Here is a 25,903-nt window from a genome sequence, read left to right on the forward strand (position 1 = left end):
GTGATTTAGTTTTATATGTGTATACACACACACACACACACACACATATATATATACTGCAAAAAGGCGAAATGGTTGTCTGAGAAGGCCTTATAAATAGCTGAGAAAAGAAGAGAAGCTAAAGGCAAAGGAGAAAAGGAAAGATAAACCATTTGAATGCACAGTTCCAAAGAATAGCAAGGAGAGATAAGAAAGCCTTCCTCGGTGATCAGTGCAAAGAAAGAGAGGAAAACAATAGAATGGGAAACACTAGAGATCTCTTCAAGAAAATTAGCGATACCAAAGGAACATTTCTTGCAAAGATGGGCTTGATAAAGGACAGAAATGGTATGGACCTAACAGAAGCAGAACATATTAAGAAGTGGTAAGAATACATGGAAGAACCATACAGAAAGATCTTCATAGCCCAGATAAGCACAATGGTGTGATCACTCACCGAGAGCCAGACATCCTGGAATGCAAAGTCAGGTGGGCCTGAGGAAGCATCACTATGAGCAAAGCTAGAGAAAGTGATGGAATTCCAGTTGAGCTACTTCAAATACTAAAAGTGCTGCACTCCATATGCCAGCAAATTTGGAAAACTCAGCAGTGGCCACAGGACTGGAAAAGGTCAGTTTTCATTCCAATCCCAGAGAAAGGAAATGCCAAAGAATGTTCAAACTACACACAATTGCACTCATCTCACATGCTAGCAAATTAATGCTCAAAATTCTCCAAGCCAGGCTTCAACAGTACGTCAACCGTGAACTTCCAGGTGTTCAAGCTGGATTTAGAAAAGGCAGAGGAACCAGATATCAAATTGCCAACATCCACTGGATCATTGAAAAACCATGAGAGTTCCAGAAAAACATCTATTTCTGGTTTATTGACTATGCCAAATCCTTTGATTGTGTAGATCACAACTATCTGTGGAAAATTCTTAAAGAGATGGTAATAGCAGACCACCTGATCTGCTTCCTGAGAAATTTGTATGCAGGTCAAGAAGCAACAGTTAGAACTGGACATGAAACAACAGACTGGTTCCAAATCAGGAAAGGAATATGTTAAGGCAGTATATTGTCACCCTGCTTATTTAATTTTTATGCAGAGTACATCATGAGAAACACTGGGCTGGATGAAGCACAAGCTGGAATCAAGATTGCTGGAAGAAATATCCATAACCTCAGATATGCAGATGACACCACCCTTATGGCAGAAAGTGAAGAAGAACTAAAGAACCTCTTGATGAAAGTGCAAGAGGAGAGTGAAAAAGCTGGCTTAAAACTCAACATTCAGAAAATGAAGATCATGGCATCTGTTCCCATCACTTCATGGCAAATAGATGGGGAAACAGTGGCAGACTTTATTTTTTTGGGTTCCAAAATCACTGCAGAAGGTGACTGAAACAATGAAATTAAAAGACTCTTGCTCCTTGGAAGAAAAGCTATGACCAACCTAGACAGCATACTAAAAAGCAGAGATGTTACTTTTCCAACAAAATCTATCTGGTCAAACTATGGTTTTTCCAGTAGTCATGTTTGAGTATGAGAGTTGGACTATAAAGAAAGCTGAGAGCCGACGAACTGATGCTTTTGAACTGTGGTGTTGGAGAAGACTCCTGAGTCCCTTGGACTGCAAGGAAATCCAACCAGTCCATCCTAAAGGAAATCAGTCCTGAATATTCATTGGAAGGACTGACGCTGAAGCTGAAACTCCAATACTTTGGCCACCTGATGTGAAGAACTGACTCACTGGAAAATACCCAAATTCTGGGAAAGACTGAAGGCAGGAGGAGAAGGGGATGATAGAGGATGAGATGGTTGGATGGCATCACCGAGTCAAAGGACATGAATTTGAGCAAACTCTGTGAGTTGGTGACGGACAGGGAGTATATATATATATCTGTCTGTGTGTGTATGCATTCTTTTCACATTCTTTTTCTATTATAAGTTATTTCAAGATATTGTGTATAGTTCTCGTATCATACTTTGTTAATGCTAAGTGCTTTAGATAATACCATGTTTTCTCTAGCTGGTTGTTGTTATTTCTGTTCTTATGAGCACCTTTTAGAAGTCAGCAGGAAAAGAGTAACCATAGGATGCTTGGGGCTGGTGCGCTGGGACGGCCCAGGGGGATGGTATGGAGAGGGGGGAGGGAGGAGGGTTCAGGATGGGGAGCACGTGTATACCTGAAATTTTTTTGATTAAAAAAATAATAATAATAATAAAATAAAATCATAAAAAAAATAAAATAAATAAAATAAAATAAAAGAAAAGAGTAACCATAATTCTCTAAACACAAGTGTACTTCATTCACTGTAATTAGAAATGAAAATGGGATGAGATTTCAACATAGATCCTGGAAGCCCCCAAACTGTCTCCATTTGCTCGTTTTCCATACAGTTGTGACTTTAAGCTCACAAAAAGGTTCTGAATAACTGTCAGGACAATATATGGCTGTGCTTTTGTTCACGCTGCAGATACGTAATATGCCTCCGTACCAGGGTGTGATGGCTGAAAGGCATCATTAATGTGTTAAATGATGTGGAAGGCTTCAGGCACACTAGGACACATCATGGCAGAATGATATTCCCAGATGCACAGGTCTCTGCCTTGATTTCAAATCAGAAAGAGAAGCTAAGTTACCACACAAGCAAAACGCACAATGGAAATTACAATGTATATATTCATTTGTTATCTCTGAGCTCGATTCAGACCTCACTTGTTTGTTGTGAGAAATAAAAGGTAAGGCTGCAATTCTTAGGGTTTATTAATCACACACGTGAAACAACAAGAGGAGGATTCATCAGAGTTCATTACTGGAATCTTATTTTCTCTATTTTGTAGCTGATTTTCGGTATATTTTGACTTTCTAATTTACTATACTGATGCTATAAAACACCTTTCTTCACGCTCAGACAGAAGGCATGTAGATGATCTGATGTCTACTTCCAGGATACATAACTACACGGCCACATACATTTCTATAGAGGCTATATCAATATGTGTCCATACTTTAATAGCAGATCCAAGCTGCAAACTTTTTCCACTTTTATTTTGAAATGTTTGCTTCTTCAGCATTTCTGAAGCCTGCTTGACTGTCTTTGACACGAGATATTCCTCTGTCATATCTATAAATGCTTCTTCTAAATCCCAAAGGAACAACAACGTGGACAGAGGAAATAAACTCCAGAATAAAGAAGATTTTAAAATATCTGCTTTATCAACAAATAAAAATTTGACTAGCTTCTAAATGTAGCCAAAGTGCTCATTTTTGAAATGTGCATTATTTATTCAAGATATATTAAACTCTTTCTCCTATTCATAGATGCTGTTACCTTGTTCTGTGAAATAGCAGGTAACAAACATATAAGCTAGTAAGCTTTAAAGACCTTTAGAGGAAGTAAGCTGATATGTGTGCTTAAAGGTTAAGAAATGTATTGGCTGATTTAAATTGTACCAGTAACAAAGTTCTAAACTATAGTCCTAGAATCACAAAAAGTAAATAAAACAGAAAATTTATGAGTGGATTTCCAGTTCAATCCCTTTATATGATGGATAGTAATTTTTAACTGGAAAAAAAAAAAAAGACATTTGCCTTTGATCATTAAGTGGGCTTCCCTGGTGGCTTAGATAGTAAAGAATCTGCCTGCAATGCAGGAGACCTAGGTTTGATCCCTAGTTTGGCAAGATCCCCTGGAGAAGGAAATGGAATTCCACTCTAATATTCTTGTCTGGAAAATCCTCATGGACAAAGGAGTCTGACAAGCTACAGGCCCTGGCATGGCAAAGAGTTGGACCTGACAGAGCGACCTCAGATATGCAGATGACACGACACTTATGGCAGAAAGCAAAGAAGAACTAAAGAGCCTTTTGATGAAAGTGAAAGAGGAGAGTGAGAAAGTTGGCTTAAAACTCAACATTTAGAAAACTAAGATCATGGCATCTGGTCCCATCATTCCATGGCAAATAGATGGGGAAACAGTGGAAACAGTGACAGGCTTTATATTTTGGGGCTCCAAAATCACCACTGCAGATGGTGACTGCAGCCATGAAATTAAGACACTTGCTCTTGAAAGAAAAGTTATGACCAACCTAGACAGCATATTAAAAAGCAGAGACATTACTTTGCCAGCAAATATCCATCCAGTCAAAGCTATGGTTTTTCTAGTAGTCATGTATGGATGTGAGAGTTGGGACTATAAAGAAAGCTGAGCGCCAAAGAATTGATGCTTTTGAAGCGTGGTATTGAAGACTCTTGAGAGTCCCTTGGACTGCAAGGAGATCAAACCAGTCCATTCTAAAGGCAATCAGCCCTGAATGTTCATTGGAAGGACTGATGCTGAAACTTGAAACTCCAATATTTTGGCCACCTGATGAGAAGAACTGACCGATTGGAAAAGACCCTGATTCTGGGAAAGATTGAAGGCAGGAGGTGAAGTGGATGACAGAGGGTAAGATAGTTGGATGGTATCACTGACTCGATGGACATGAGTTTGAGTAAACTGTAGGAGTTGGTGATGGCCAGGAAGTCCTGGCGTGCTGCAGTCCATGGGGTTGCAAAGATTCAGACACGATTGAATGACTGAACTGAACTGAGCGATTAAGCACATTAAGTGGATGATAGAGGCTATACTGGTTAGAGCCAAGGCTAAGAATGTTTTCCTTATATCAGGAAGTTTCTTAGATGCTACCCATCTTTGCATAAAGTAATGGTCCTTCAACAGGAAATCTAAATAAAATTAAGTCAAGCCTTCTGTTTTTTAATAATATTGTTTACCAGTCATTTTTCACTGGGGTGGCAGCGATGAAACTCCTAGAGAGATATCAAGCACCTGAAAAAGTCCTACCATAACTATTGATTCCTTTTCCCTTCTTATTTTTGTATCTGGCTTAATTTACAGAAAATGGCTAATTTATTCATTACTGTAGATAAGAAAGTTCTTATGTTATAGATAGAAGCTGAAGGTAAACAAAACATCAGTTTATTTTTGCCAAAGGGACATCATGGAAGAACTGACAAAAATTGATTAATATCTGCAGATAAGATCATGATATGGATGGATGTGAATGTCTTGATTTTGACAAATTTATTGAGGTTTTACTTTAGGAAGTTCACAGTGACGTATTTAGGAGTAAAGGGGCATGATATCTGCAATCTACCCTCAAGTGGTTTAGAAATAAGTATCTACTTACACAGAAGGTGATGGGGGAGAGTATGATAGAGCAAATATAGTAAAATATTAATTTTTAGGAAATCTGGCTTAAGGTACTGATTCCCAACCTTTTTGGCACCAGAAACCAGTTTCCTGGAAAACAGTTTTTCCATGGACAGAGTGGGGTGGGATGGTTACTGGATGATCCAAGAGGATTCTGCTTATTGTGCACTTTATTTCTATTGTTATTTCTTTGTGATATGTAATGAAATAATTATATAGCTCACCATAATGCAGCATCAGGGGAAACCCTGAGCTTGTTTTCCTGAGCTCAGGCAGTAATGAGAGTAATGCAGAGCTCCATATAAATACAGATGAAGCTCAGCTCACTTGTCTTTGCTTACCTCCTACCGTGCAGCCTGGTTCCTAACAGGCTGTACCAGTACCAGTCCATGACCCCGGGATTGGGAAACCCTGGCTTAAAGTATATACACATACTATGTACATTGGTACTATTTGCAAGACTTTCATACATGTGAACAAATTGAATTTTATGATAAAACTATACACACACATATATGTTTTTTAATATTATATATATATATATACTCATATATAGAACTCTAGTAGGATAAATTGGAAGAGGAGAGACAAGTCCATTTACTCCAGGGAAGTACAGGAGTCAAGATAATCTTCACAGAGGAAAAAAAAAATGTAAATGGAACTAGAAAAAACATTAAAAAATGCATGCCTAGAACAAAAAATTCAAAGTTTAGGGATATGTTGAAAAAGAAAATACTGGAGTGATACCAGGACCCAGGGAGTGGAGGAAGATATTTTTCAACTGTTGTAAACGGAGTGAAACACAATGGCATTTACTTCAGCCTCATGACAAGTCTAGTCAATTGTATGACTGCAAGCAAAAAATTCCAAGACTTATGGTACTTTAATGTCAACAATCTTCAATCAAGAATCTAAATAGGAAAAGACCAAGGATTCCTAAAACTTTTTTTTTTTTTTTGGTGGAATGTAGGGCAAGAAATTTTTAAATGCCACTTTATATTTCAGAATTATAATTGCAGATAATACAAATACTCATTTAAATCCAATGATGTAATTCTTTCACTATAATTCAGGCATTCACATGTGAAGAATTATATTTATTGACAATATTCCCTGCTCTTGTTAAAATTAAGCTTCTTAAAACAGACTGAATGAGGTTACTCTTCAATTTTAATATGTTTCCATTCACTATCTCACTACCTACTACCAGTTGCTGGGCCTTCATTGCATGTTCAACCTGATATCCTTTTATCCTTTAACAAGATCCATCTCCTTGTCTCAGTCTAGACGTCCTACTACCCAGGAAACTCAATTCCAATATATATATATATACGTGACCTTTATTTGATTTATTTCTATTTTTCAAAGTACATCTAAATTGTTTTCTCCAAAGTTTTCCTAAAATCCTTTAATCACCACTTCTTAACTCATTTCGTTATATAGTATCTTCTGCATTGAAATATACTGGGTGATCCATTAACCCTTTTTACAAATTGCTCAGTGGAAAGAGGTTGCTGAGCAACATGATATTCTGATTTAAATTAACATAGTTAGGTCAAATTCCCTTTTATTTTGGAATCTCAAAATAATTAAAGGAGGACTATTATATTTCATGGTATTGTTTATTTATAAACATTATGACCAAGAACCTTAAAATCTTACACTAAATGTGGAGTATGAATACCCAAAACAATTCAAAGGAAAAATCAGTAGCATGTGAGTACTTCTTAAATGTTAAATGTAGAAGATGAACCAAAGATGACACTTGAAAAAGTGTTAGAAACTGGTAAACTGAGGAAAATGGCAGTCCCATTAACAGAGAAAAAAGAGGATGAGATGGTTAGGTAGCATCACCGACTCAATGGATATGAATTTGAACAAACTCCGGGAGATGGTGGAGGACAGAGGAGCCCAGCATGTTACAATTCATAAAATGTGACAGTCCAAAGAGTTGGACATGACCTAGCAACTTAACAACAACAACAAGACTCTCCACCCTCCTCAGAGACAAAGTTGAGGAGTGGAGTGGCTAAAAGTTCCAATTCTCTAATCACATGGTCAGTTCCCCCGGCAAATAGCCACCATCCTTAGGGGCTTTCCAAAGTGAACTTCCAAACTTCACCTTATTAAGGTAAACTCAACTATGACTGAAAGGGGTTTTTAATGTATAACAAAATACCCTTTATTGCTCTTATCATTTAGGAAATTCCCTGAGTTTTAGGAGTTCTGTGCCACAAGTTGGGACCAAGACCAAATATATATTTCTTGCTATAAATCACAATGATTCAGAGGGAAAATCATCTGTGTAGAATGAGGGAGTGAGGGATAAGATTAAATTTGGGGAAGAGTGGAGATGATAAAGAAGATCTGTTGCATAATACCCCTGGAAAACTCTGTGATAAATGACTGAGAAGCAAAGACTAAGTTTATTGTAGGTGGCACAGGTTATGGCAGATTTTCCTAGGAAAGTCCCCCTCTGTCTCAAAGACAGCATTTCTTTTTGTAGCTATATGGCATGAATTATAGAATGACAGAAAGAACATGAGAATGAAGTTGAAACTGGAGTTGGATTTGGGAGCCTTAAGTAGAAGTTTGACAACTTGATTAAAAAATTGAAAAAGCTCCTTGGATCTCAGTTTTTACAAAACGGGGGTAAGGTGGATCTCAAAACTTGAAAGCCAGTATATTCTCTTTAGTGTCCCCTCTTCTTGTCTGAGATTGTTACATGCTATAGGATAGTGGGGAACGGGCAGGTTCTATGATGCAAGTTGAGAATAAACAGACAAATATTCCACTAGTAGAATGACTTTTCCAGAACTGAAAGGTAAATATACTCATTCAAAGAAGTAAACAAGAAGTAGCATTTTACCCCAAGATATAACTTTACAGGTTTTTGTTCTGCAATCTGCAGTTCTTTCTGTATGTGTTTGAGTGATGGATTCACGGATATAATCTTTATGTAGAGACCACGCTTTTTATCTCACTGACATACTTTGTGAAAGTATTAAGAGCTGGGAACTAACATCCAAATTTACAACATAATCCTCTACAATTTAGAAGGTGCCTTATCGTGTGGTCATCACGTGGCATTTACAATGTAATCAAGAGAAAAATCAACAAATTCAATCTCACAAACTAAATTAAAAGGGACACATTCATGTTTCCCCTTTATAGCCATGTCAGAGATAGAGAGGATAGGAGGAATTTAAACACCAGACATCATAGCTGTCATAGCCATATCTTTCTAGAGTTAGGGAGCTCATTTCTCAAGGCTACAAGTCCATTAACCTTCACAAGAGCAAAAATAAAGCAAAACAATGAAACACTCTGGAGAACTGGCATTGCTTCTAATCTTGCTTATATATCTCACCGTAGGGATTTAAAGATGGAACAAAGACCTCTTCTTCCCCAGGCACAAAAATGACACAGACTCCCTGAAATAAATATACAAAATGCCTCATGGTACATATTGTAGACATATTTGTGATTTTTCTGAAAAATGAGAGTGGGGTTAGGAAAAGTAACTGATATCATTCCTGTTGAATCTTTGTCTTACCCAGTGATTTGTAACTGGGAGGGCCAAAGTATCAACCCCATTTATTTTTTAAAGTCTTGGTCTTCCCTTGGTTGCCACTTTACCTAGATTCATTCACTGTATATATCTGGAACTATTCGTTTCCTGATAAACGCATTGTCAGGAAGCCAGAGGTCAATGATAAGATAGGAAGCAAGGAGAGCTTGCTTGTTTTTATACATTTCTGTTTGACTTGGGAGATAATTATAACGCAGATTGATGCTCCTATTTTAAACAAGGTAGTAAATCAGAGTAAAATATGGGATTCAGGAAAGCCATTTGCCACATAATTATAATTTCTTAAAATTCCTGCATTCATTGAATATGAGAAGCTGTAATCATGTGATACATAGCAACAACATTACTCATATTTTTTTTTTTTTTCTCTCATGGAAGACAGTTAAATAAACTTAAGTTACAGTCTTTAAATATTATTAGTTACAAAGTTTAAATATCATTAACTGAAGCTAAACAAGAGCATATGTTGCTTGATCTGAGATCTATGTTCTAGTGGGAGAGATTACAGATTCAGTAAGGAAGATTAAAATAATGATTAAGTGTACTTCACTAAAAAGTCATATCTTTTCCACAAATAAACTTTATTTATCACCACGAGACAAATAGTATTATAAGAATTCCATCAATATAGGAGAACAGAAAAAATGTGGGAACAAAAGAGGGGTTTAGAATCAGAAAGAGACACATTTAAGCATGGACTCTGCCAAGGGTTATATTCAGAACACCTATCAACTGGCATGGCAGGGACATGGAGCCTTCAAGTTGGAAGAGTTCCAGCACGGGGATCTAAAGACCCCTGTGATGCAAGGATTTATCATTTTGGTTGCTGCATTAAGGGAGAGAAAGAAGGGGGACTGAGGTACTGATATAGAAATGCCTCTAATGCCAAGATTTATCCCTTCATTGCTAGATTATGGGGGAATAAAAGGGGGACCTTATATATTGGGTTTAGGGGCCTTCTCAGGGTACTTGAGGAATTAACAAGTACAGTACATTTCTATGCTCACCTACAGATGTAACTGTACTTGCTTTTAACCAGTGTGGAAATAAGTACACAATTTTACCCACCAGCAAAATCATACTCGTGCATACTTGCTGGATATTAATCCTGATGATATACTACTTTTGTACTTTGGTAGTTTAACTAAATTCCCTGAGTCAGACAAGTGAAAGAAAGTGATGAGTTCCCCGGCTAGTTATCTGGCTGCTCTAAGACCTCTTCTAGCTGATAAAATGTAGTCATCTTTCCTTTCCCTTTCCTTCTGACATTCAGTATTCATATCTTCAAAGCAAAGAACAAATCTTTCTTGAGAGCTGGGGGACTTTCATAATTTAAACCAAATGCAGGAAAGAAGCTGAGTTTACATCCAGTCCTAACTTCCAGCTCAGGGGGAGCGCCCCTGGGAGCAGACATGAGGGTCTGTAGTTCCGGTTGAAGCATCATCAGAGTGCCACCCTTTTTCTTCCTTTTCCCCCTTTTTGGCTCTGGTGTTTCTTTGTTTGCATAAAAATTATACAATAATACCTCTGAATTGAATTGCTTGAAATGTATCTCTAATTATGCTATCTTATAGCAACAGTTATGCACGATAAATATCTATCAGCTTAATTTTGCACAAGCTTTGTTGATTTCATTTTATTCATTCATCCTAGTTATTATCTTTGAAAAACGATTGCCTTATTTTAAAGGGATATCACTGGTAAGTCTCTGTATACTCTACAAAGTGTATCTCTTCTATATGTTTCAGAGAATCGCAACTAAAACCCCATCAACAGTTCTGGACACCAAACTGTTAAAAAAAAACATAATAAATAAAATCACAAAAAGAAGATTTAAAAAGTGATCAAAGATTTAAAGAGTGATCGAAGATTAAGAGTAAATTTACAAGATTTACTAACTGTAAATAAAAGAGAAATGTTGTGAATGTAAGGAAAAAGTGAGACCTCTGTGTGCTTAATTTTTCCATTCTACATTAAAGGCCTTTTGCTTACGATCGGGCAGTATAGCTTTTCTTTTTGATTAGGAAAAGAATGTCAGAGGAAAATATAGTTGGTGAAATCACCAAGAAAATGTATACCTGGAAATTTTTTATATCAGTGATTAAAACTGTTTTCCAGCAAGATCTCTTTTTAAAAGTTTCTCCTCAAATTCCATATTTTTAATTTTAAGATACAAATTGTGCCTATTAAATAAAATGAATATATTTTCTTCTTTTTAATTAATCAGAGAGTTTTAACTGTCTGAGCTATACTACTCAGAGATTCTGGGAAGCATAAAATAACTGATCAACTATACACAGATCTGATAAAATTATAACTAAGGTAAAGATATTTATAGCTATAAATATCCTGTATATGCTTTTCCAAGCTTGAGCCAATGTTCTGTTTAATTCTTGAAAATATGGAAATGTTGCAAGGAGCCACACAAGTACTATCTCCAGAGCCCCAAATATTTAAAAAGCTTTCAAAGTGTTAAGCGGTGGATTATACTAGTTTAAAATTATCTAACAAATGTGATTTATTTTCACTTTGAAGAATGAAATTGAGCTAGTTAATGTACCATAACTGTCCAAAAGTGATAGAAGAGAATATCCTTTTCACATTTTTTTTTCGCCTGCCCTTTCTTCCACTCTTTTCTGTTGAAACTGTTACTTGGCTCTGAGATGGCAAAAGAGGGAGCACCCAGCATGTACTCACCAGCCTGGTTAGTTGTGATGCTGACTGCAGCAAACTGTCTGGGTGGTGAGCTCAGCTCCGACACCCCATTAACGGCATCGATCTCAAAGGTGTAGTTAGTGTGTGCCAGGAGGTCTGTCACTGTTACCGTGGTGTTGGTGAGCCCAAACTGCCGAGGGAGGAAGCGGACATTTGGACTGCACGGCTCACACTGTTTGACATTCCACCCACATTTTTTGCATATGATGTTGAAGGTAACATCTTTCCGGCCTCCTGTGTCCAGGGGCCAACTCCAGTCCAGGATAACCGAGGTCTCGTTTATATTAGATATCACATTTCTCGGTGCAGACGGAGGTCCTGCAAAGTAGTTCAACAAAGATTAATGAGCCTCACATTGGTTTTCTACTACAAGGGAAATAGATAATTTACAATGGAACTGAAAGAGGTAAATAACCATCTTGTCTTTTATTTTATACTTTTAATTCGTCCTTAGAGGATCCAGGAGATTATAGACACATGGATTCCAGAGGACTGTCCTCCCCAGTCTATGAATGGGGGAGTTTGGACTCTAGGTTGAAGATGCATTCACAAAGTCCAAGGAAGGAATCTACCACTAAATTCAATGCCCTTGTGAATAGTTATGAAAACCTTAGTATTAGTTTTATAAATCTTAGTTCTTTTTCCCTGTGACCTATGACCAACATATAACAAGAGGGAATAGAAAAGTAAAAACACAAATCCCATGCCTATAACCTCCCTTACCCTGTCAAAATAATGCAAGATCTAAAACAAGATATAGATTTTTTTTTTCTTTCTAGGGGTCCTGTTGTAGGAAGTGATTTAAAAACGAATTCATTCTGTGTGATAAATGTTGCATTTGTGGTGAGCCAAGCATGGAGAGTGAAGCAGAGAAAGCTTTTAATTTGCACATGGATAACAGAAGGAAATGGGCCAAATGCTAAAAACAAAAAATACAATAACAAGAAGAAAAAAGTAAATAAAGCAAACATGGAGGCATGGGTTGCAGCAAAACTACTCACGGGTACAAGCCATGGATGGAGGGTCTTTGTCTGCTCGGAAGTAATTATTTTCACACCTGCAGTTCACTGAACCGTCTTCGTGAGTAGAACTGTGAGGTGGACACTTAGCACACTTCATATTACCATCTGAAGCCTTGTAGAAACCTGGTTGACAAGCTACAAACAAAATGAATCTTTTAAAATTCTGTGATAAATTGGAAAGTGTATCCTTGAAAATACATCAAACAGATTTCAGGAGGCTAGGGCATGCATTTATCATGAATAAAATCCTTTTTTTTTTTCCTCCCAGAAATCACAGAAGCAAATAATGTGGCCCAATATAGTTTCTCCATGTATATGTTTGTATTTGCACCAAGTGTTAAGGGGGGGAAAAAAACCCACAAGAGTTAGATTATTTTGGCACTAGAGTGTGATGAAATTTCCAGTTCATGTTTTCACAGCTTTACTTGGCATTGGACCATTTGTGGAGAAAATAAAGCAAAGCCATGTCATCATGCAGCCATTTCCTTTTTAAACATGATGCAATGTGCACAGTCTCTGCTCTGCAGCTAGCACTGCATTACATATCCACTTGTTTTCTAATCAGTTTATGTGTAAACAATTTTCTTCTCATGAATTGTAAACTGAAGGAAGAAATCATGGCTTGTCTATATTTTAAGGTTCTTTATATATGGATCTCCTGAGCAATGACATTTTTGTTCTCTCTTGACAGTGTCATTCCTTAACTTCTCTGGTAATGGCTTAAGATAAAGATTTTAATATATTTCCTTATTTGTATCTCAAATACATAGAGAGGTATAATTTCTATTTAAACTAATATACATGTGAGTATTTACTAGATTAAAGCTTTTTAAAATAATCATGTTATCTTTCTTCCTGGTAGTATCTCTGAATGATGTGTCTTTCTTTCTTTCTTTTTTTTTTTAGTTCAATGAATTGGTTACCAGATATTGATTTCAGCTGCCCATTTAGAATTCACCATCTATTTACAACTTTTACAGAAATGTCTCCATTATAGTATTTTCATTTAATCTGATATAAAATTTAAAATGTACTGTTTCATTTGGTCCATTTTCATAATTACAGTGAGAACTGAAATCATAGCGAAAATCCTAACAAAAATCCTTGACATTTCTTTGAATAAGAAATTCAGGATCTTTAGCTTTAATTTCTTCTAGATTATCTTTGGAAGCCAGTAATTTCTTAAGTCTCTAAAACTCAATTTCAAAGCTACACTGAGATTTGATGGCTTAAAGCACTTAGAGAATAGACCCTATAGACTATCATTATGATTGAATTCCAAATTGTTAATATCAACTTTATATTGTGAATAAGAGGTTATTTACATTTAAATAAAACCTGTAAGAATAAATCTTAAGTTTTATAATCACTAAATGCATATCGAAAGATAACACACTGTATAATAGTGTATCTTCCTATTGAACACTTCTTGGGAGATAGCACTGCTGAGGAAAATACATTGACAAGGCAAAAAATTAGATTAGCTTAAAATAATAGTCCTTGGGTAGAGAAAATCCCCTGGAGAGGAAATGGCAACCTACTCCAGTATTCTTGCTTGGAGAATCCCATGGACAGAGGAGCCTGGCCGGCTACAGTCCATGGGGTCAGACATGACTTACCAATTAAACAACAAACAACAAAATGACAGTAATCATTAATCTAGTGTTACTGATTTCAAATTCCTACTAAGAATGGCTGCTCTAGGATCATATTACATTAAATTGAATAACTTTTGGTTCTATATTGAGAGCCACTCAAATTCTATTACCCTAACCAAACTTGAGTATGTGAAGTGAAAGTTGCTCAGTTGTGTCCAACCCTTTGCTATCCCATGGACTATACAGTCCATGGGATTCTCCAGGCCAGAATACTGGAGTGGGTAGCCTTTCCCTTCTCCAGGGGATCTTCCCAACCCAGGGATCAAACCCAGGTCTCCCACATTGCAGGCAGATTCTTTACCAGCTGAACCACAAAAGAAGCCTTAACCAAACTTAGATTAGGATTTTAAACTTCGAACATTGTCCTTAAACACTGATTAGGAAGGTCCCCGCATATCCCGTGTCATATTGCCTCAGGGGGAAATGATACAAAGTCTAAACAAATTATGCATTTAACTTCTGGTTTCAATTTAGCTCATCACTGAGTGCCTTTTAATTTGCAAGAGGGCATTGCTGAGTCTCTAAAAGATTAAGTTGCAGTGTTCCAAGGTACTTTGTTATTTTGTTTGCTTGTAAATTTATCTCTTTGTTTTTGTTTGAGTCTTTTATGATTTTTACAACATTTAGCATAAAGGTATTCACTAAACACTCAATCATTTTTTGTTAATATTATAAATGGCTATGTATATGATACTTAAAGAAAAGACAAGACAGTCATATAATCACTTGTTAGCTATAGCACCACAACACAGAATTTCTGGTAGTATTGAAATAGCTAGTTATTAAGCCTGAAAGTTAAGAATATAACTTGAGCTAATAACCAGACTTGATCTAATTTTGAGTAAATAATAACCTTGGAGATGAGAACAGTAAAAGTAGGGTAGGTAATATGTGTTAGTTGCTCAGTCACGTCTGACACTTTGTGATCCCATGGACTGTAACCCACCTGGTTCCTCTGTCCATGGAATTCTCCAGGCAAGAATCCTGGACTGGGGTGCCATTCCTTTGTCCAGGGGATATTCCCACCCCAGGGATGAAACCTAGGACTCCTGAATTGCAGGTAGATGCTTTACCATCTGAGCCAATGCAGTTCAATAAATATCTGTCAGTCATCAACTTTTGTTCAGGCTCCTTCTTAGTCTTGAAGATATTAATATCCCTAATTTTGTCCATCCCAAAATGCCTTTGCTATGTGAACGCAGGTAACAGACATTTACAGAACACAGGCCACCTGGAGCAAGTATTTCATTCTGATTGAGCTGTTGGAAGAAATACACAGGAGAAATCCTATTTGAGAAAGATTATGAAAAGACAGTAGGAGTTGGTCTATAAGTAGCATGATTAAATACACAAATGGATCAACATGAAAAGATAAACTCTTAAGTAGAGGAACATGGTGGGCACTGTTGGTTAGGTACTCAGTATCCCGATTCTTTTTCTGCTTGTAAATAGAATCCTGATTTTGTTCAGAACTGCATTCTGCCAAGTACTCCCTAACTCAGATTTCATTGCAAATTGGAGTGGATGGCCAAAGTTATGGCCAAAGAGATGGCTAAAGAGATACAAACAGAAATCTAAAGAAATTTTCAGTTTCTTTTCTAGCAAGATGATTCAGATACACTGAAACCACTCAATCTACATTATTCTAATTTTGATTACGGGCATAATGGTTACAGTAGACACTAAGTTATAGGCCAAGAAACTTAGGGAGATGTATACACTGCTTTTGCCGACCAAGCAAGCACCAATTCAAGATTTCTTATAATGTCTGAAAAGTAACACCCTGTTTGTTGTCACTATGGTCAAGTTTTCTTTTTCTTGCAGCAGAAAGCATTTGTAAATGATAAAAAAGACAAAGAGAATTCAGTTGAGATGTATTAATTACACAGAATCATAGCTTGCTACTACTGCTGCTAAGTTGCTTCGGTCATGTCCCACTCTGTGTGACCCCATGGATGGCAGCCCACCAGGCTCCCCCAACCCTCACTGGAGTGGGTTGCCATTTCCTTCTCCAATGCATGAAAGTGAAAAGTGAAAATGAAGTCGCTCAGTCATGTCTGATTCTTAACGACCCCATGGACTGCAGCCTACCAGGCTCCTCCTTCCATGGGATTTTCCAGGCAAGAGTACTGGAGTAGGGTGCCATTGCCTTCTCTGGAATCATAGCTTAATGGAACTAAAAAGATCCTAAGAAAGCACAATGGTCAGTCTCTGTGTTTTACATCTGAAAATCCAGGATATTTGGTGGTACAGTAAGGAACAGACTCTACTCTGCATCTTCAGGAACTTGGTAGCTATCTGGATTTAATAGGTGATAGGACTTAATCATCTATTTACAGGTATTCATTGAATGATAACTCTATCCTGAGTACAAAGATAGGTTCTACAGTAACAACCTAAATGTAGACACTTTTTCTCTTTATGAAGAACTTTCAAATGTACCATCTCAATTGAATCACACAACATTTCTATTGAAATAATCAAGGTAGATATTAATCTTGTTTTACAGAATAAACAAATGAAGCACAAACAGAAATAATAGCATGCCCAAAATATAAAAGAAATTCAATGATAGTCTGAACAAGCAAGAGAAATCTGCTTTTAATTTTATGTAAATCATTCATTAAAGCAAATTATTTTCTGATCAATTTAGGCTTGGTGGTATGACATTGGAGAACAGTCATCTAAAAAATATAATGTAAAACATTTAGTTAAACAAGTGCAAGTCTTTTGTCATATAGTGTTAGTAAGACCTCATTTCAGAAAGGCTGATGTTCTCTTGTTCTCCAGGATTTTCTATCTAATTGAAGTGTAACATTACTATGGGCAGATGAGCAATTGTGCTTTTGATGAAAGGGCAGATGTTGACTGCCAACTTTAAGAACATGGTGATCCACAACATGTGGGAGGCATACAATTAAATTTTCCTTTTCTTGATACAAACAGAATCTCTAAATCCTTCACTCAGGTTGTTCAGCAAATTTGAGAGTGTGACTGAAAAGTTTATGTTCACTAATAAAATTATTATACTGGTAAGAACCATTATCTTTAAATATATAAGGGAAAATTCTTTATATAATATACTTATTTCAAACTTTTTCCCTCCCTTGTAATAAATCAACTTGTGCTTGAATACCAATCCTTCTAACAAACCTTCTTCATTCTTAAATCCTCATGGAAAAATTTGAAATGACCTCTAAAGGGGATGAATACTTATGTTTTATTATCTTTGCTTATGGTAGGGAAAACAATGATAGTAATTTAAAAGTATCTCCTTCTCTTCCTTGAATGTAAAATTGATGTGCACATTTCTCCCATTATGTATTACTTTAGAAACTGGAAGGTTCAGTATTCAAAAAAATAAAACCCAGGTAAGAAGTGGTGGTGATAGTTGTGGTTTAGTCACTAAGTTTTGTCTGATTCTTTGCAACCCCACAGACTGTAGCTCGCTAGGCTCCTCTGTCCATGGGATTTCCGAAGCAAGAATACAGGAGTGGGTTGCCATTTCCTTCTCCAGGGGATCTTCCTAATCCAGGAAAGAACCTGTGTCTATTGCATTGCAGGTGGATTCCTTACCACTGAGCCACCACGTAGAAATAAGAAGTGGAAAGAAGAAAGTAGATATGTTAATGTGTTTTATTTACCTTTCTTATTTAAAGGATATCTTGGTCAACTTATTATGTAACATCAAAGAACAGAGTACACACACTAATGGTAAATTAATGGTAAAAAATTAATATGAATTCAGATTTATCCAACTTTAAGTTTTAAATTTAAAAAAGTAAAAAATAAAAACTTCTGTGGTATAGTTAAGGCCTTCTCTGTGTTGGCCAGCTACTAAAGTAACACTTAACCGAAGTGGAAATACACATATTCAAAGCCTGCTGCCAAAATGACAGAAACCTGATTTACATTTTTCCTCAGATAACCCAGTAGTGCATGTTCTTGTTAGGCAAACATGGGTAAAATTATTCATAGATTTCTGCCTCAGGGTAGTAAAACACCAAAGAGTGATTAAACAGTGTAAGATCTTTTAAGTTGAGGCAAACTGCTGACCTTCTTTTTTTCCTGTCCCAAAGATGTTTGATCTCCTTGTTGTAATGGAAATTTTTGAACTAGGTAATTGTGGGCAGGAACCCTTGGCTTTGATGAAGCAAAGGAGGATGATCCATGAAACTAAATTAATCATTAAAAATGGAAGGTAGCACCTCCTCAAATCCTACTGGATATCATGATGGATTTACCAGGAATCAGACTTGTTCACATAATGTTTGGATTTCATTTATTCACACTCTAAAAACAAACATGTATTGATCTCCTAAGATGACCTGGACACTCTATTGTGTCCAGTCACAGTGATAAAATTCACAATCCTGGCTTTAAAAGGAGACCTATTAATTCCACGTGACACTATTGTTTTAGAAACAGGTCTTCTCACTTGAGAATTAGAGTGTAAGTGCTAAGACACTTTGCAACACAACATTTTTAAGTTATTTTCACCAAGAAACTCCCTGATTTTATGCCTTTATATCCCAACACTTCAAGGTCTTTTCAGCAATCTTTCAGTAAGACCACTAGACTGGGAAAGAGGAAATGTAGGTTTTAATCTAGTCTTTTCTTTTCAATAGGTATTATCTCAAAGTTACCAACCAGGTGTCTCCAATTTTGATGAGGTAATTGGGATGGTCACTTCCTCTTCTAAAATAAGTTGGAAATTCCATCTTTAGTAATTTATTATCTGTTCCCATGTTAGACTCTGAGCAATATGTAGACAAGAGTGATTTACTACTCATTTTAAATGCCCAGTGTCTAGCGTATTGCCTATCTAGCTAGCATATAGCTGTATACATATAGTACATACATATAGCTGTATACGCATAGCTGTATACATATAGCGTATAGTGTCTAGCTAGTGTATAGCTGTTGGTGAAATGCATTTTTAAGTAAATAATTAACTTGCAAACAATTGTCCTCTCTGGACTTCAATTTCTTTAATTATCAAATTTTGGGTGTTAACTATCTTCTAAAACCTCTTCAGGTGAGACACTTTACAAGGTTAATACTTCACATACCAAAATTTGTAGGATTCCTAGAACTTCCCAGGTAGAAAAAAAAAAAAATAGAACAAAGTGAAAGAGTTAATTCTTAGGTAGGTTAATAAGGATTCTGGGGCCCTCAAGGAGGGCCTGGAACGGGTCCCGGGCCAAGGGGTCTAGGGCTCTCTAGGAGGAGAAAAGGACAAACTCTTTTGCTACATTGCTTTGTCTTCGTCACATAAGAAGTTTTTTCTTAAACTCTGAGTTGTTATAACAGTCTTTAAGACTAACTTTCTTTAAGCCCAGACTAATGATTAGGCAACAAAACAACCAACTTGCTCAAGGGTATGTTTTTCTTTAAGCTCTGTTCAGTTCAATTGCTCAGTTGTGTCAAACTCTGTGCGACCCCATAGATTTCAGCACACCAGGCTTCCCTGTCCATCACCAACTCACAGAGCTTACTAAAACTCATGTCCATTGAATCGGAGATACCACCCAACCATCTCATCCTGTCATCCCCTTCTGCTGCCTTCAATCTTTCCCAGTATCAGAGTCTTTACCAATGAGTCAGTTCTTCCCATAAGATGGCCAAAGTATTGGACTTTCAGCTTCAGCAACAGTCCTTCCAGTGAATATTCAGGACTGATTTCCTTTAGGATTGACTGGTTGGATTTCCATGCAGTCTAAGAGACTCTCAAGAATCTTCTCTAACACAACAGTTCAAAAGCATCAATTCTTTGGGGCTCTGCTTTCTTTATAGTCTAACTCTCGCATCTATACACGACTAGTGGAAAAACTAGCTTTAACTAGATGGACCTTTGTTGGCAAAGTAATGTCTCTGCTTTATAATATGCTGTCTAGGTTGGCCATAGCTTTTCTTCCAAGGAGCAGAGCAAGCAAGCATCTTTTAATTTCATGGCTGAAGTCACCATCTGCAGTGATTTGGGAACCCCCCAAAATAATCTTTGTCACTGTTTCCATTGTTTCCCAGTCTATTTGTCATAAAGTGATGGGATCAGATGCCATGATCTTAGTTGTCTTTTCGAATCCTGTGGCCACTGCTGAGTTTTCCAAATTTGCTGGCATATTGAGTGCAGCATGTTCACAGAATCATATTTTAGGATTTAAAATATGTCAACTGAAATTCCATCACCTCCACTAGCTTTGTTCATAGTTATGCTTCTTAAGGCCCATTTGACTTTGGACTGCAGGATGTCTGGCTCTAGGTTAGTGATCACACCATCGTGATTATCTGGGTCATTAAGATCTTTTTTGTACAGTTCTTCTGTGTATTCTTGCCACCTCTTAACATCTTCTGCTTCTGTCAGGTCCATACTGTTTCTGTTCTTTATCGTGCCCATCTTTTCATAAAAATTTCCCTTGGTATCTCTGATTTTCTTGAAGAGATCTCTAGTCTTTCCCATTCTACTATTTTCCTCTATTTCTTTGCATTGTTCACTGAGGAAGGCTTTCTTATCTCTCCTTGCTTTTCTTTGGTTGCATTCAAATGGATACATATTTCCTTTTCTCCTTTGCCTATGGCTTCTTTTCTTTTCTCAGCTGTTTGTTAGGCCTTCTCAGACAACCATTTTGCCTTTTTGCATTTCTTTTTCTTGAGTATGGTCTTTATCACTGCTTCTTGTACAATGTCATGAATCTCCATCCATGGTTCTTCATGCACTATATCAGATCTAATCCCTTCAATCTATTTGTTACTTCCACTGTATAATTATAAGGGATTTGATTTAGGTCATACCTGAATGGTCTAGTGGTTTTCCCTACTTTCTTCAATTTAAGTCTGAATTTGGCAATAAGGAGTTCATGATCTGAGCCTCAGTTAGCTCCCAGTCTTGTTTTTTTCTGACTCTATAGAGCTTCCCCATCTTTGGCTGCAAAGAATACAATCAATATGATTTTGGTATTGACCACCTGGTGATGTCCATGTGTAGAGTCTTCTCGTGTGTTGTTAGAAGAGGGTGTTTGCTATGACCAGTGTGTTCCTTGGCAAAACTCCTATTAGCCTTTGCCCTGCTTCATTTTGTAGTCCAAGGCCAAATTTGCCTGTTAATCCAGGTATTTCTTGACTTCCTACTTTTGCATTCCAGTCCCCTATGATTAAAAGGACATCTTTTGGGGTGTTAGTTCTAGAAGGTCTTGTAGGTCTTCATAGCACCTTTCAACTTCAGCTTCTTCAGCGTTACTGGTTAGGGCATAGACTTGCATTACTGTGATATTGAATGGTTTACCTTGGAAACGAACAAAGATCATTCTGTTGTTTTTGAGATTGCATCCAAGTACTGCATTGTGGACTCTCGTTTAAGCTCTGTACTAATGATTATATAATAACAATGCATCTTGCCACAGGACATGTTTCTCTTTCTTAACAAGAACCTTCTGACTAGTCTCACTCATCTCACATGCTAGTAAAGTAATGCTCAAAATTCTCCAAGCCAGGCTTCAACAGTATATGACCTGTGAACTTCCAGATGTTCAAGCTCGTTTTAGAAAAGGCAGAGGAACCAACGATCAAATTGCCAACATCTGCTGGATCATCTAAAAAGCAAGAGAGTTCCAGAAAAACATCTATTTCTGCTTTATTGACTATACCAAAGCCTTTGACTGTGTGGATCACCACAAACTGTGGAAAATTCTGAAAGAGAATGGGAGTATCACAACACCTGACCTTCCTCCTGAGAAATCTGTATGCAGGTCAGGAAGCAACAGTTAGAACTGGACATGGAACAGCAGACTGGTTCCAAATAAGGAAAGGAGTATCTCAAGGCTGTATATTGTCACCCTGCTTGTTTAAGTTATATGCAGAGTATATTATGAGAAGTGCTGGGCTGAAGGAAGCACAAGTTGGGATCAAGAGTGCCAGGAGAAATATAAATAACCTCAGATATGCAGATGATGCCATCCTTATGGCAGAAAGCGAAGAAGAACTAAAGAGTCTCTTGATGAAAGTGAAAGAGGAGAGTGAAAAAGTTGGCTTAAAGCTCAACATTCTGAAAACTAAGATCATGGCATCTGTTTCCATCACTTCATGGCAAATAGATGGGGAAACAGTGACAGACTTTATTTTTGGGGGCTCCAAAATCACTGCAGATGGTCACTGTAGCCCTGAAATTAAAAGACGCTTATACCTTGGAAGAAAAATTATGACCAACCTAGACAGCATATTAAAAAGCAGAGACATTACTTTGGAAACAAGTGTCCATCTAGTAAGGCTATGATTTTTCCAGTAGTTATGTGTGGTTGTGAGAGTTGGACCATAAAGAAAGTTGAGCACTGAAGAATTGATGCTTTTGAACTGCAGTGTTGGAGAAGACTCTTGAGAGTCCCTTGGACTCCAAGGAGATCCAACCAGTCTATCCTAAAGGACATCAGTCCTGAATATTCACTGGAAGGACTAAAGTTGAAGCTAAAGCTCCACTCCTTTGGCCACCTGATGCAAAGGAGTGACTCATTTGAAAAGACCCTGATGCTGGCAAAGATTGAAGGCGGAAGGAGAAGGGAATGACAGAGGGTGAGATGGTTGGATGGGATAACCGATTCAATGGACATGAGTTTGAGTGAACTCCAGGAGTTGGTGATGGACAGGAAGGCCTGGCGTGTTGCAGTTCATGGGGTTGCAAAGAGTGGGACACAACTGAGCGACTGAAATGAACTGAACTGATTAATCTTTTCTTGAAACATATGTTGTGGGAATGGGTCTGATAAGACCTTTCTATTGTTAGTTCTAATCTTGTTAATTTAAGATGTATATTGTGAGTGGGTCTGGTAAAATTATGTAAGTTCTTAATTAGACTAGCCAGTGGGGCACTCTCCATCCCTCTTCTGATATCTATGTCAGAAGCTCTCTCTGGCCCTTTTCCACTGTAATAAAACTTTTTTCACACAAAAGCTCTGAGTGATTAAGCTTAGTCCCTGATCGCAAAGCTAAATCTTCTATTCAGTCACTATAAGCTTTTTAAAAGTGTTTTCACTTTCATTCCTGCTTTAAGTATTAAAATTAGCTATTGAAATTACAAAATCACATAGGGCAACAAGATATAAAAGATAGAGGTTATTTTCTGATTTAAAAAAATACATTTAAGTCAAGAAATGACAGGTTTTTGCCCTGAAAGTGTTTTACCTGTATCAGAGTATTATGTATTCAAAGAGCATGTGGATTTCATGATTGGATAGATTGAAAGATAAATTCACTACCAAGCAAATAATTCCCTGTTATTATATTTTAATCTTACTCAATAGCATAATAAAACTACATTTCATTATGCTCTTCCTCTTATATATATTTTAGATTGAGTAGAATATTGAGAAGCTGGGAAATCTTATAGGAATACATTTAAAAATTAAAATATTGATATTAATTATTTTTAATTTTTTAAAATGTAAGAAGATGTGATTTTTTTTTCTCTTTTAACAGTAAAGAAAACTAGCATGATACTGAAAATACAGTTTAAAAGAGATATTTTCTTTCTATTTGTCTGCATTGAGGTTTTATTTTACTTTTTCTTGTTAATCTAGCTTTTAGTTCCTCTATTTTAAGTTCTCAGACAGTGAGAGTAAGCAAGTTTATTTGCCAAGCAAACCCCAAAACTTACTGGAAAAAAAAAAAAAAAAAACCCAGGATGGGCCACAGTTAAACAAAAATGATGTTCTTGCCAAACGCTAATTTTCTATTGAGAAGTACTAAAAATATCAATATAATAATAAAAGGAAGCCAAAATAATACCAATTTGTAATAGATGAATTAGAAATATTTTGGAAATCTGCTGATTCTGTATTTTTAAAGAGGTAACAATAACAAAGGAACTGAATACTATGGGTCAGTAGTGGGGTAAAATAAACTACCAGCTTTGGAAAAGAATTTTTAAAAAGTGTGAAATAGGGAGTATTATGAGTACTAGCTATACAATGAATAATAATTATTAAAAAAACCTTCCAGATAGAATCTTGGCCTCATTCCCAAAGCACATAGCACACTTTCCCTCTAAGATGTAATTGATGGGTTTGAGTTATGCTGATACAGAGAATGGGTGAAGTTACAGAGTGAGAGGAAAACAAATGCATTTAGTAAACCATGGTGGCTACTGCTGAAAGAACGTAGCTTTTCAATTGCAAAGTGAATTTTGTCTGCAGTTGACTAATGTGGTTGACTTTTAAGAGAAAACGTGGTCCTAATTAAGGGTTAAAAGGCTCATTTCAATTTGAATTAACTTTAAATTAAAAAATAAAGCTGTTGGTAAATAGGGTCCTTTTAGTATTCAGACCTGAGCTCTGTACACACAGGACTATATTATCAATTCCCAGCCATAAACACAAACTAATGACCAGAACCAACACTGACTAAACAGATGATTTCCTGGCCTTGCAATTCCAGGCCTGACAGGGTCTATTTGCCAGTACAAGGTCAAAGCAACTGTTTATTCCCAAAATGAGCTGCACTCCACAATCTTACAGGAACTCTATTCTTTGCCATTTGAATAGAGGTACAATGCTTCGAGGCAAGGCGGAGGCATTTCAATACACTGGAAGTGGCTATGTTCAGTCATTAAGCCCTGCAGTGTGCAGCATTTACAAAGTGATCAAGTGTTTCCTTCTTCTGTCCCCTCCACTGTTCAATAATAAAGCCTAAGGCAAAATGCCACCATACCATTAAACACAACAGAATCAATCACAATCTAGTGTGGCTCAGAGATGGCTTAGTAACAAGACTTTATTGTGTTTGTTGTTGTTCCATCAGATTTAGCAAGACAGGTGCCAGTAACACTGAAATATGTCCTAAATGCACGTTCACTACAAACAGAATGCTAGGAGACTCTGGTCCTAAGGGACCTGTGTTTTACCAGCTTTTCAGTTGTCTTCTACTTACAAGGAAGAACTGTGTGCTTTAGGAGGAGCACTAGTTGAGTTTTTCTTTCTTGTCAATGCCCAGAGAATGAGACCCATTAATAAAATGTACAAATTCATGGGAATATGTATGTTATGAGCAGGTACCTTCTAAACACAGGGAGGGAGGGAGAGGGAAAGAGAGAGAGAGGAGACAGACAGTGACAGAGGCAGAGAATGAAAGAGAAAATCACTTTTATGGGATGTTACTGTGGTGAAAGTAAAATGCACAAATCTATATTCAGGATACATTGAGAGACAGCTTGGAAAAGCTTTTCAGAGTAGTGCCATACATTTTCTTTAGAGCAGAACAGCATTGGAATGTCTAAGAAAACCATTCCTAGGAAAGGACTTTGGAGGAGATAAATCACTTCCTTGTCTAAATAAGCCCTACTATGGATTAGCATTTTCCAGGCTTCATTGAAACTACAGCCAGAGCTTGAAGAGGTCAGCAGTCCAATATCAACCTTTATAAGTCAATTTCAGAAGAACAGAATTGCCATCATAGATCTGTAGTCACCCAGATTAGGAGTTTGAGGTACAAGTCATGAAAACTTTTCGATTCTATTTCCAAAGATCTATTGTACAAGAACGTACATAGAACAACTAAGGCTTCTATATGTTTATCTACACAAAGATATATAAAAAAAATTCAAAAGAATATAATGGCAAATTAGAAAGAACAAACTACTGCAAATTAGAAAGGTGGTTAAATCAGGTTATGTTTTTACAATTTCATATCAAAATTATGCTATTCTCATGTGTTTATGACACATTAAGCCTCAGAT

At 36.8% G+C, this 25,903-nt stretch overlaps 1 protein-coding gene across 2 annotated transcripts in view; it reads right to left on the bottom strand.

The window, feature by feature from the left end:
- The window catches only part of EPHA3 (EPH receptor A3), a 412,939-nt gene that overhangs the window by 128,752 nt on the left and 258,284 nt on the right, over positions 1–25,903 (bottom strand). For both annotated transcript variants that reach the window (XM_010847913.1, XM_010847912.1), the window contains exons 4-5: positions 12,506–12,661; positions 11,487–11,822 (exon numbers count right to left, since the gene is read on the bottom strand). In XM_010847913.1, coding sequence (XP_010846215.1) covers positions 11,487–11,822; positions 12,506–12,661 — 492 coding nt within the window. The remainder of the gene's footprint in view (positions 1–11,486; positions 11,823–12,505; positions 12,662–25,903) is intronic.

The sequence above is a fragment of the Bison bison genome, unplaced genomic scaffold, assembly GCF_000754665.1.
Source record: "Bison bison bison isolate TAMUID 2011002044 unplaced genomic scaffold, Bison_UMD1.0 scf7180017864258, whole genome shotgun sequence".
Taxonomy (NCBI): domain Eukaryota; kingdom Metazoa; phylum Chordata; class Mammalia; order Artiodactyla; family Bovidae; genus Bison; species Bison bison.